The sequence below is a fragment of the Muntiacus reevesi genome, chromosome 4 (assembly GCF_963930625.1).
Source record: "Muntiacus reevesi chromosome 4, mMunRee1.1, whole genome shotgun sequence".
Taxonomy (NCBI): domain Eukaryota; kingdom Metazoa; phylum Chordata; class Mammalia; order Artiodactyla; family Cervidae; genus Muntiacus; species Muntiacus reevesi.
In genome coordinates this window covers 117,667,991-117,680,377 of record NC_089252.1, presented here as the reverse complement: position 1 = coordinate 117,680,377, position 12,387 = coordinate 117,667,991, and the positions used below count along the sequence as shown (strand labels likewise).

At 59.5% G+C, this 12,387-nt stretch overlaps 1 protein-coding gene across 1 annotated transcript; it reads right to left on the bottom strand.

Annotated features, from left to right (window-relative positions):
* Positions 1-2,268: 2,268 nt before the first annotated feature.
* On the bottom strand, positions 2,269-3,079 carry LOC136167499 (keratin-associated protein 16-1-like). Its single transcript, XM_065935051.1, has 2 exons — positions 2,492-3,079; positions 2,269-2,316 (listed from the first exon to the last, which is right to left on the bottom strand). The coding sequence occupies exons 1-2, from the start codon at positions 3,077-3,079 to the stop codon at positions 2,269-2,271; spliced, it is 636 nt and encodes a 211-aa protein (XP_065791123.1).
* Positions 3,080-12,387: the final 9,308 nt, after the last annotated feature.

Sequence of the window (12,387 nt, the reverse complement as noted above, 5' to 3'; positions counted from 1 at the left end):
TGAGCCTCCTCATCCTCTCCGCCTGCGGTTATCACCCCCAACCTGTTTGCCTTCACCCACCCGCTCCGGCCACTCACCCCCACCCCAGGCCTTTCCCCTGCCTTCCCGTCTTTGTGGAGACGTCCCTACCCCAGGGCCTCCTCCCTGGGGGTCTCTACTCTTGGGGTCCCTGGCTGAGCACCCCTTCCTCCTGCTTCCTCCAAAGCCTACATCTTTGTCACCCGAAGACGGACGCTCAGACTGCTTCCTGCGCTGGCTCTCCTGTCCTCCCAGATATGCTCAGCCCGGGGCTCCCAACTACAGACCTGGGGTCCCTGGGGACGGCCCCAGCCTGCCTGGAGTTTACTTCCCTGGGTCTCACCCGCCTTCAGGGCATCTCCAGCACCAGGAGGACGGAACCGGCACAGAGGGGCTCCTTGGAGGCACCTGGGGCCGGGCAGACCTTCCCTGGGGCAAGGGGGCTCAGGGGACGATCCGGCGGGAAGATGGTCCATGGGGCGCCCCTGCAGGCCTGCGGCAGAGACCCAAGCGCCCAGAGCGGGAGAGGCCGTGGACACGCTGGTGTCCCGTGTGCCCGCACACCCTCGCCCAGGTGGGAAGTTCCTGGGCTTGGGGACCTGTGGATCCCCTGGTAGTTATAGCCGCCCCCCAACCCTGGGAGGGGCTGCCCTGCCCGGCGAGCTTCAGTCCCGCAGGCCTGTGTAGCGTCTGGGGGTTCAGACCCGGCACATGGCAGGGCTCACACGTTTCTCACTGTGGCCTTCGAGTTGCCTGCAATTGTCTTTCTGAGGGTGGGTGACGGATCGGCCTCGACGTGACCCCCAGATCTGTAATGTTAGAGATGCCCCCCCACCTGCTGTTTGAGGGCTGAGATCACCATGCAAAGCGACCCGCGGAAGAGGCACCTCCGAGGTCACTCGCCCCAGAGGTGACCACGTCCTGACGTCCAACAACGCAGAGGCTTTGTTCTGGCTTTGAACCTTGAGTCCTCTAGCGCGGGGATACCCAGCCTCCGGGGCCTGATGCCTGCCGATCTGAGGCGGAGCTGAGGTCACGACGGTAGAAATAAAGTGCACAGTAGACGCAACATGCTCGAGTCATCCCCAAACCTCCCTCCCCGGTCCCGCGGAAAACCTTCCCCAAAACCTGGCCCCTGACGCCTGAGAGGCTGGGCACGGCTGCCCCAGCATGAGTCTTTCTCTCCATCAGGGCCAACGTCGTGAGCTTGGATCCGTGCCCTCAGGGGCCAGTACTCAGGCGTGGCCCGTCCAGACTCCTGGGCATCTAAGGCATTTTTGCTGTGCATGGGCCCAGGTGTGGACCTGCCAGCTCGTGGGGCAAAGGGGAGTCCGCGTGGTGGGCAGCAGCTGTCAGCCGCTCGGGGTGGGGTGCGGGCTCATCGCTCCCACTCCCACAGCGCCTACAAGGGCGGGGGGCGCCCCATGCCCCCCTGCGGGGTCTGCCCTGCGCGCGGCCTGCAGAGGTGCTTGGCCGCTCAGCAGACCCCACCTGTTTCCCTCTGTACCTCCACACTGACAGCACAGGGTGGTCATTTACAAGTATTTGTTGTGAAAGGCAAGAAGGGGGTAGGGAGGGAGGAGGTTCAGGGAGGGGCCGCCCCTCAAGCTGGTCCAGGTAGCGGAGGAGCCCCGGAGGCCAGCAGATCCAGCAGGCACCGGCCAGCCCCCGACGACCCTGCAGGCAATGAGCAGAACAGCCTGGGCGCTCTGACGGCTCCTGCTGAGATGGACAAGCCCCTGGAGGCTTGGCAGGAAGTGGACACCTCCGAACCAGCCTTGCAGGAAGCAGAGTGTGGAGGACAGAGACACATCCCGGGGCAGCCCATCTCAGGCCGGGGGACGGGCCGGGAGCTGCCTGGGGCGGTCACTTGAAGGTCCAGAAGATGCAGGGCGGGGGGCTGGCTGACCCCTGCCCCCACTGTCTTTGGGGGCACACAAACAAGCTCTGGAGGGTGGACAGAAGGACGCGGCTGGGCCTCCAGTGCCGGGGACAGAAGATCAGAGGGGCCAGGGAGCCGGGACGCGCCGCGGGGCCAAGGCTGGTGGGCGCGTGTCTGGGGTCTGTCGGACGAGGAGGCCGATGGCCGAGAGGACAGAGCCCTTTGTCCCAACACACACTGCATGGTCGCTCGGTCATCAGCATCTGCCTGCCTCTCTCCACCAGCTGCCTCAGGCCCTCTGCACGGCGGCTCTATGCACGGAGGTCTTAGACCCACTTCAGAGACGGGTAGACTGAGGCACAGAGAAGTCACAGAAAGCGCAGGGTGGGAGCACCCAGCAGTCCCGCCTGGATTCCCTGCTCGCGGACCCGCAAAAAAGTTCAGTGAATCCTGGTGTTTCTCCGTTTGCTAACATTTTTTTAGATTTATTAATTTTATCTCTGGCCATGCTGCGAATTTGTTGCTGCACATTTTTCTCTCATTGTGGAGATCGAGGACAGGGCTGTTCCTTTGTGGACACCGGCTTCTCACGGCAGTAGCTTCTCTCGTTGTGGCCCGTGGACTCTGGGCACACGGGCTCTGGGCACACGGGCCCTGGCACATGGGTTCTGGGCACACGGGCCCTGGCACATGGGCCCTGGCACACGGTCTCAGGCACACGGTCTTGGGCACACGGGCCCTGGCACACGGGTCCGGGCACACGGTCTTGGGCACACGGGCTCTGGGCACACGGGTTCTGGCACACGGGCCCGGGAACACGGGCCCTGGCACACGGTCTTGGGCACACGGGTTCTGGGCACACGGGCCCTGGCACACGGGTCCGGGCACACGGTCTTGGGCACACGGGCTCTGGGCACACGGGCCCTGGCACATGGGCTCTGGGCACACGGGCTCGGGCACACGGTCTTGGGCACACGGCCTCTGGGCACACGGGCCCTGGGCACACGGGCTCTGGGCACACGGGCTCTGGCACATGGGCCCGGGCACACGGGCTCTGGGCACACGGGCTCTGGCACACGGGCCCTGGCACACGGGCTCTGGGCACACGGGCTCGGGCACACGGGCTCGGGCACACGGGCTCTGGCACACAGGCTTTGGACACACGGGCTCTTGGCACATGCTCTCAGGCACACAGGCCCTGGCACATAGGCTCTGGGCACACGGGCCCTGACACACGGGCCCTGGCACACGGGCCCTGGGCACACGGGCCTCATGGTTGTGGATCCATAGTTGTGCCCCACAGGCTCAGTCGCTCTGTGGCATGTGGAATCTTCCCTAGGGATCAGACCCGTGACCCCTGCATTGACAGGTGGGTTCTTAATCACTGGGCCAACAGGAAAGTCTTCTAACATTTTTAATGTTAAAAATAAAGGGGGAAAAATCTAGTCTGGGTAGATAGACATTTTAATTCACTGATTCTCCTTTATGAAATATGCAACGAAAAAAAATAAGCACAAAGGATGTGAACGGTGTGGTTAGAGGAGAGAATTAATGCATAAACATCCATCATTACAGCCAACAGACAGAGAACGTGCTGCTAGGCTGAGGGTCGCGGAGGGTCCATAAAGCATCTTTAGAAGCTGACCTGGTAGTCAGGGTACAAATGTCAAAAATGTCTGAACAGATCTCTTAGAGACAAAAGTCCTGACCACAGTATAATAAAACTAGAAATAAATGCTTCCTAAAAATAGAAAATTGGAGATTTAAGACTACTGTCATCGATAACATCTAGGTCAAGGAGGAAATCAAGCACACAGCAGACGCCGTAGAAAACAATGGCATCTCAGCCCTGTGAATCAGAGCCTCTGGGACCGCCCTCCCCCCAGGCTCCCCCACGACCCTCAACGCTTCTGCTGTCGGAGACCCGCCCGGGACACAGAACAGAGCAGACGCGCTTTCCACCTCAGATCCTTAAGGAGAGAACAAGCCCCAGGGAAACGGGAGAAAGGAAATAATAAAGATAAAAGCAAATAAATAAATTACAGAACATAAAATCAGTGGCAGTAAATAAATACCAGACCTGGTTCTTTGAAAATAAACTAGTAAAAAAGAAAAACCTCCTACAAACCCAATCAAGGAAAATTCTGTTAAGTGCAGAGCCTTCCCACTTCAAATTCAGTGCTTGTTAATTCTTTAAAGGCGGTCAGATTATTAGACCAGGGAAAACACAGACTCCGCTAAGGCCACGGGGCGGGGAGGTTCCAGCTGACGTATGCAGGACAGATGTCTGTCCGGGATGCCGCCCATGGTACAGGGGACGTGAAGGTCCCAGCCTCCCACCAGGGACACCCGATCCCTGGGAGGCATCCTCAAAGGCGTCTAGGGGCTGTTGTCCAAGGTTCTGATTGCTGGAGTGGGTGGGTCCCTGCGGCCCTGAGCCCATTTCACAGGTGTGAATGGTGAGGTCATTGAGCCAAGTGATGTGGAAGCCCCCAGCACCAGCCCCTCTGTGCCCCGGGGAATGGCCTCCTATCCCACCCTCCCTGTCTCTGTTCTAAATTTCCCTAGTTCACTTTTCTGATGAATGTCTTTCCCACTTTCCTTTCTTGTTTCTAAGCAAGGAAGCCAAGGTCTCAGCAGGTCCAAGGGGAGCACGCATAGCTCCAGTTGCTGAGTGAGGGCCCCGCGCCCACGTGCCTTTCTCAGGAAGCCAGTGGAATGCTCGATTTTATCATCACGTTGTGGACAAGGCGAGTTCACAGCACACGTGACAAGGATCATGCAAGGTAGCCAAGTGGAGAGGGTCTTTTCTTGGCCAGATCTGTTGTAGGATGTGTCCAGGCGTGATCCTCTGTGGATTAATCCTTCCTGGACTTGGGTGACCGTCTCCATCAGACGTTAGGGAGGTTTCCATCTATTATCTCTTGCCATATGTTCCCGGGCCCTTTCTCTCGCTTCCTCCTCCTGACACCCCTAACATGAGCATCAGTGCCCTTGACGTCGCGAGGCCATCCTCACCTCTTGTCTCCTTCCCCGCTTTCTCTGTCCCACGGCAGTGATGCCCACCGCTCTGTCTTCCAGCTCGCTGATTGTCCCTCTGGGTCCCGCGGTCTCCTGTTGTTCCCCCAGGACTTTCTCATTTATCGTGTCCTTTGTGTCTTCCCTCTATTAGAAACTTCTGACTTCTTGCCCTGCGCGTCTTTCTACCCCGAGTTCCGGGTCATCCCGCAGTCACCGGTCTGAACTCCTGTGGCGGGTGGCCTGGCCCGCGTCACTCAGGTCTGCTCCTGGGGTCTGTCCTGCTCCTCGTCTGGGGCATGCTCCTCCGCCGGCTCCTCCTGTCTGCATTGCCATTGATTTTCCGTTTCTCGACCTGGGCGAGGGGGGAGTGTCCTGGGCGTCCCCTCTCCCCGGGCGCTGACGGGGTCTCTGGCGGGCAGGTGGGGGACCCGGCCCTGCCGTGCATGGATGCTGCTGGCGAGCGAGGTCTGGTCGCGTGGTGGCCGCTTCCAGAATCCTAGGGCCCCCGGCTGGTGCCGGCTCACTGGGGGCAGAGTCGGGCCCAGGAGACTCTGGGCCTCGCCCACCCACGGGCGGGGAAGCCAGGCCTGGGGTGGTGGTGCTCCCTACAGGCAGGCGGAGCTGGTCCTGGAGTGGGGGCCCACTGGTGGGAGGGCGGCTCCTGACGGTCAGGTGGGGGCCTGGGGGATCCCGAAGCTCGTGCTGGTTGCTAGCGTGCAGGGCTGGGGCCCAGCTGGTCCTGGAAGAGGGGGCATCTGGGTCTGGTCTGCTCTGGGTGGGCTGAGTCTGGGGGTACAGGACTGTGGTTTCCTTTGTCTCCGCCTGGTGGGCGAGGCTGGCCTAGTGGCCCCATGGCTGGATGGCGCTGCGTCCTGGCCGTCCGGTGGGCAGGGCCATGTCCACCAGGGGGGCTCAGGGGGTCTCAAGGTGGCCTGGCTGCTGACGGCTGGGGCTGTGTGACTGAGTTTGCCAGCTCTGGGTCTGATGGGCCTGGATCTCAGCCCAGAGGCCGTGTTCATGGGGCCAGTGTGTGTCCGGGCAGGCCCCAGCCACCCCGTCTCTGCAGGAGACGCTCCGAGGGCAGCAGGTAGGTCCAGCCCGGGATCCTGCCCCGCTCGGCGTGCGTGAGGTTTTGTGCAGCCGTGTCAGCGGGAGTCTGTGGGTCTCTGCCTCACCGCCTTTGCAGCCAGATGCTCTGGGGTCCCCCGGGGTCACACCCTGCACGGGGAGCAGTGTGGGCTCCGAGCGCTCACTCCTGGGGGATGCTCTGCAGCATCACCTCCCCCCAGGCTGTGGGTCGCCCGCCAGGGCGCAGAGCTGGACTGTACCCCGGGTGCCCCTCCCGCGGTCTCGTCACGGGCCCTCGTGCTGGAGGAGAAGGGGCGGGAGGGGACGGCAGGCCCCAGGTCTCGGGTGCGTCCCTGGCCTGGCCGCCCGGTGAGGGTCCCTGGCTTCAGGCAGGAAGGAACTGAGGCACCGCGTGAAGGGGAAGCGCGCTCCCTGAGGTGGGGCCCGGCAGGGCGTGTGAGCCGGGTGACTGCGTGGCCTGATGTGGCGGGGGGCGAGCCCAGCTACTCAGGGGAGGGGCTGGCATTTCCAGGACCTGGGCCACCGGCCTCTGTCCTGACCGCCGTGGGGTGACATGTCACCAGGGCGGGAACGAGGTTCGAGGTCGGCTCTTTGCCCTCTTGGGTCTGGTTGCCGGTTCTAGCCCGAGTCAGCCGCGTCCTGTCCATCTCGGGGGCTGGGTCATTCTCTCCCGAGTGTGTCCTGCCCCCTCCCTCCCGTCTTACTCCTTCCTGTCTTCAGCGTGGACGGTCTTTCCTGCTCGGTTCCGGTCTTCTCCGACGACAGCTCTTCTGCGGAAGGCTGTGATTTTGGTGGGCTCCCGAGAGGGGCTGAGCCAGGCTCCCCCGGCCACCCTGGCCGTTCCCCTCAGTGCAAACCCAGATTCCAGGTCACATGTCATTGTGAACCTACGGTCTCGTGTATTTAACTTCTTTATGTAGCTGAGCACATTTTAGGAGGGGATGAGATGCTGGTATCACGTCACTTACAACTTCCAGGGGACGGGAACCCAAATCAAGCTGCTTTAGGCAAAATATGGGGCTTCCCTGGTGGCGCAGATGGTAAAGTCTGCCTGCAGTGTGGCAGACCCGGGTTCAATCGCTGGGTCAGGAAGATCCCCTGGAGAAGGAAATGGCAAACCCACTCCAGTATTCTTGCCTGGAGAATCCCACGGACAGAGGAGCCTGACAGGCTACAGTCCATGAGGCCACAAGGAGTCTGACACGATTGAGCAGCTTCACTTTCACTTAGGCAAAATAAATCAAGGGACTTCCTGGTGGTCCAGTGGCTAAGGCTCTGTGCTCCTAATGCAGGGGGCCCAGGTTCGATCCCAGGTCAGGGAACTAGACCCCACATGCCACAACTAAGAGTCTGCATGCTTCAATCAAAGGTCTCATGGGCTGCGGCTGAGACCTGGTTCAGCCAAACAAAGAAATAAATACATATTAAAAAAACAAACAAACAGACAAGCGGGCGTCTCTCTGCTGGGCCCTGTGGGTCCCGGGGCTACAGCACGTCCATGACGGCCTGGCCAGCGCCCTTGGGTCCGCTTCCTGGAGAAGTGGCCGGGTCCGGCGACTGCGGGGTCCCCTCTGCCCACGCAGGGGCCAGTGCTGCTGGTGAACACACGCCGCAGATGAGGCCAAGGAAGGCCTCCGTCTCCTGAGCCCGTTCTCAGGAGGCAGCCGGAAGGCCTCGGGTGTTGTGCGTGAGGGAGGGAGCCCCAGTGTTTCAGTCCAGGTGCCACCTGTTCAGACTTCTCTGTCCTTCCATCTCTCTCCGCTTCACACGTTCTCATCAGAAGCAAATGGCAGGAGAGTGGCCAGCTACGTCTGGTTTTAAATGAGGGAATGATACAGATCTTGCTGGAAAGGCTGGGGTTTGTCTGCTTGGACCTGAGGCCCCTCCCCCTGCCTGGTGGGCGGGCGTCCCGCTCGAGGGCTTCCTGCACCGCTGTGCGGTCCCCGGGGTCTCAGGCGACAGGACAGGCCGTGTAGCCAGACCCTGGGGTCCCCAGCTCTTTGCACACGGCTGGTCTCTGGATGAGGGAGGGGGCACCGCAGCGGCCTGTCCCCGAGAGCCGCCCGTCGAGCGCGCGGGAGCGAGGGGAGGCTTGGTGGCATCGACCAGAGGCTGGGGCCTGCGCACAAACCTGCACCCCTCGTCCTGCAAACGGGTCCTGCTGTGTCGCTCAGAGGCCGCCGAGGGGGCTCCCTGTGGTAAACCTCATGGCCGGGGCTGCACAGGGAATGTTTAGTGAAACATTTTCTGACCGAGCGATGGGGCGGAGGCGGGGGTCAGTGGGGCTCCGGGCTCCAGAGTTTGCAGCCTCGGTCAGAGGGCAGCAGCCTCGGTCAGAGCACAAGTGTGGGCTCCGGCCCCAAGCCAGCTGGACGGGGCTGCCTCTGTGCGATGGTCTGAATTCTTTCCTTGCAAACGGCAGAGTCTCACTCAAACTGGTTGGAGTCAAACACAGTGGGTCGTCTCAAACACTGGAAAACCCACTTGAGTCAAGGTGGGGGCCCCCAGGACTCTCCCTGCCGTCTCTCTCCCTGGGAGCCCCCGGCCCGCCCCTCGAAGCCTCTCATCCTCCACCGGCGTGGCTGCATGCCGTCTGCTGGTCCATGACGTGAACTGCAGGGTCTGGTCTCGGGAGTCAAACGTTTTCTAGTGAATCAGGGGCACCGGCCCTTTGTTTTCGGTGAGATTTCCCGCTTTTCATGTTTCATGCTGTCTTCATAGGTATCTGCTGGTCACTACCTCTGATTCCTCCTCTCTGCACAAGGCCGCGTGTTGTGGACGAGCTGTCTCCCGCAGGCGCCGTGGAGGAGAGCCAGGCTCTCGGCCAGCGCAGGCTGAGTGAGCACCCGTCCGCGCCCGGCGGGGTGACTGTCCCCTGGAGGTCTGGTCCCCGTGTGGCCGGCGGCTGGTTGCAGGTGTGCGGTCGTCCACCGGGACCGCCGCTGAGGCCGGCTCGCTGCGCTCCGCCGAGACTGAGTGCACAGGAGACAAAGGCCCTGCTCCTCGTCTGCGGAAGGGTCGGTCTTCCAGCCGCAGCTGTGGCCCTCCCTCAAACACGAGTACTTGGGCAGCTGCTTCTGGCTCCTCCGGCCGTGGGCAGGCTCTCTCTTCCCTCCTGCACTCCTGCTCAGACCGTATTGCTTTTTTCTGCTTCACCTATTTTTGTGATTTGATGTTTCAGCTAAATCCTCATTCTGATCAATCTGGAGTCTGATTTTCTTCCTATTTCAAAGAGCTTGCAGGGAGATGGGTCTGTTTTCAGAAGTCGCCTTTGTATTTTTAAATTTTGCAACAATTTCACTTTCAATCAATGTCATCCAATGCATGCATCATATCTGGGTATGGTGAGAAGACAGGTTCTCACCTGGGTCTTGCAGAAAACACAGATTTCAAGGGGATGTGGAGGTTATTTGTGGAGCCTGGGCGATGCCTCTTTCCCCTGGAAGCCAGCGTGGTTTCAGTGCCTGCCTGCTTCTATTTTGATGCTCTGGCAATCTGGCTTCCTAGTTGGAAAGCTCAAAGCCCAACTTTAGTTGATTTATTCAGAAGCAGAGCTTGTTGAAAGGATCCTGGGGCATCTCAGAGAATATTATAGGAAGATCTGCAGGGTTGTTTTCAGGGCTCCCCCTCCGGACACCACTTCAGAAGCCTGCTGCAGAGCAGGGACTGTGCCCCCAGCACCCCCAGCCCAGGCTCTGGGAGTCTGGGGGTCTGGGCTGTGTGCCGTCGCAGCTCTGAGCCAGGCTGGAAGGCAGGTGCTGGGGTCCCCGCTGCTTCCACAGGGCCGGCTGGCGAGCTCTGCCTCCTGGCCCAGGGGTGCCCATTGGCTGGGACGGTGCTGGCTTCTTCCTCCTTGACCATCATGGCTGCAGACCCCTGCGCAGGGCAGGCCCCGCGCTGGGGTAGACCCCCTGTCTGGGGCGTCCCCTGCCCCCAGCCCTCAGCCCCCCGTTTTGGCTTGGCCCCCTCGGTCCCTCCCGTTCCCGCCGCCAGTGATCCTCTGGGGAGGAAGAGGCCAGCGACACCCCAACAGGCACCTCCTGCCCAGACACCAACCCCCGAGTAACCCCTCTGCCTTTTCTGCCCTTTGACGGGCGTGGAGGCCCTGCAGCTCCTGGCTGGCAGGGTTCTCTCACAAAGGAAATCACATCTTTCCAGTGGGACTGCAAGAGGAACGAGCTGACAGGCAGCAGGGAGATGGGTCATCTGAGCACGTGCTGGCCAGAGGCTTCAGGGGTGTGGCGGAACCTCAGGGTGACTGGAGGAAGTGCTCTGTCCCCTCGGGTGCTTGTCCCCTGGTGCTGTGTCCCCTCGGGTGCTCATCCCCTGGTGCCATGTCCCCTCGGGTGCTCATCCCCTGATGCTGCGTCCCCTCGGGCGCTCATCCCCTGGTGCCGTGTCCCCTCGGGCGCTCATCCCCTGATGCTGTGTCCCCTCGGGTGCTCATCCCCTGGTGCCGTGTCCCCTCGGGTACTCATCTCCTGATGCCGTGTCCCCTCGGGTGCTCATCCCCTGATGCTCTGTCCCCTCTGGTGCTCATCCCCTGATGCTCTGTCCCCTCGGGTGCTCATCCCCTGATGCTGCGTCCCCTCGGGTGCTCATCCCCTGATGCCGTGTCCCCTCGGGTGCTCATCCCCTGATGCTCTGTCCCCTCTGGTGCTCATCCCCTGATGCTCTGTCCCCTCGGGTGCTCATCCCCTGATGCTCTGTCCCCTCGGGTGCTCATCCCCTGATGCTCTGTCCCCTCAGGTGCTGTCTCCTGATGTCTCTCTCCTGGTCCCTCTGGGGCAGAGCCCTGACGCCACGCTGGGGAGGTAGTGTCAGTGCTAAACCCCCGGGAGAGGGGCACCTGGCCCCCAGCACCCACATGTCGGCCCCCACCTGCACCAAACCCCACTTTGCCCCCCACCCTGCCCCACCTTGCATGCTTAGGAACCCACTCTGCTTTTCTGGATAGATTCCAACTGGATGTTCAACATGAAATAAAAATCAAAGTAAAAAGAAACCTAAGATGATTCCAGTTTGGTAAGAAAATCCATCTGTCCCTGCCTAGGGAAAGCTATTGGGAGGGAATATACATGTTCACAGTGGTTATCTCTGGCAGGGGGTGCAGGCGACTTCAGTTTCTCTTTGTTTTTGCCAGTTTCCTAGATTTTCTACAGTTTTGTAGAACATGTACTACTTCTACAATAAGGGAAAAAAACAGTAAAACAATAAATTTTTAAAAAACAAAAAGTTTAAAAGTATCAACATCTGAAAATGGAGGCTTACATCGCCAGTAAATTAAGGGACACTTGGTTCCTTGATGAAAAAACATTTCAGGTTTCAAAGGGACTCACAGTTCTGTGAATAAAACAGGCATGCAATAAATATTTGCTGAGACAATTAATAAATGAGTTCTCTCCGGGGTTTCCTGAAGCACAGACTCCCCAGTGCATCTTAAATGAAATCAATTTATGGAACGTGATTGTCCCTCCCCACCACATGCGCTGCTAGAAGGAGAAGATGGGATGTGGCTGGATGCTGGGTTCCTGCTCTGCCCCAGGGGTCAGTCGTGGGCCCCCCAACACCTCCCAGCTCCCGTTTCCTTATCAGAAGAAGGGGAAATCACAGCCACCTGCCAGCCGGGCGCTTTCCTGCCTGTGAAAGGCCTTCAGGAAGTGTCTGCCATGGCTCAGAGTGTCACAGTTATGAGTCTTCAGAGACCCAGGGAGTAAAAACAGTTTCTTCTTTGCGAGCTGTGAACACACAGAATATTGCACCAGCCAGAAATGCACGTTGGGGGGTCATCACAGGCAGACCCCAGGAGCACCGCCTGGGGCAGAAAACCCGACCCCGCCTCTCCCCTCCTGCCCTGAATGCGCTCTCCTGACTTTCACGCTGACCACGTCCCCTCTTTCCTGCATAGTTTTATCCTGTTACGCTGCATCACCAGAACACGGTTGTTTACTTTGCCTGTTTCTGTTTGTGTTTTTATCATTTTTATTGGAGTATAGCTGTCTACAATGTTGTGTTTCAGGCGCACAGCGAATGGTCCGGTCACACACATACATACATTCATCCTTTTTCAGGTTTTTTTTTCCCATATAGGCTCTTACAGAGTATTGAGTGGAGTTCCCTGTGCTATCAGCAGGTCCTTATTATAATAGATGTCTATTTTCAGTGTTGCCTGTTTTTACTTTTTTAATATTATTTCCTGATGCACCAGGTCTGGGATGCATCATGGTTGCAGGATCTTCAGTTTCGGCGTGTTCAGTCCTACTGTGGGGTCCAGTTCCCTGACCAGGGGTGGAACCCAGGCCCCTGTATTGGGAGCGCTTACTCTTAGCCACTGGACTAAGGGAAGACCCCATTTTTGCCTGTTTGTTCTTTTTAAA

Coding starts and splice junctions, on each gene's coding strand:
- LOC136167499 (XM_065935051.1), bottom strand. CDS start 3,079: ATGTGCCAAGAGCCCGTGTGTCCAAAGCCTGTGTGCCAGAGCCCGTGT. Junction 2,317..2,491: donor CAACGAGAGAAGCTACTGCC/GTGAGAAGCCGG, acceptor GTCCGCGAGCAG/GGAATCCAGGCGGGACTGCT.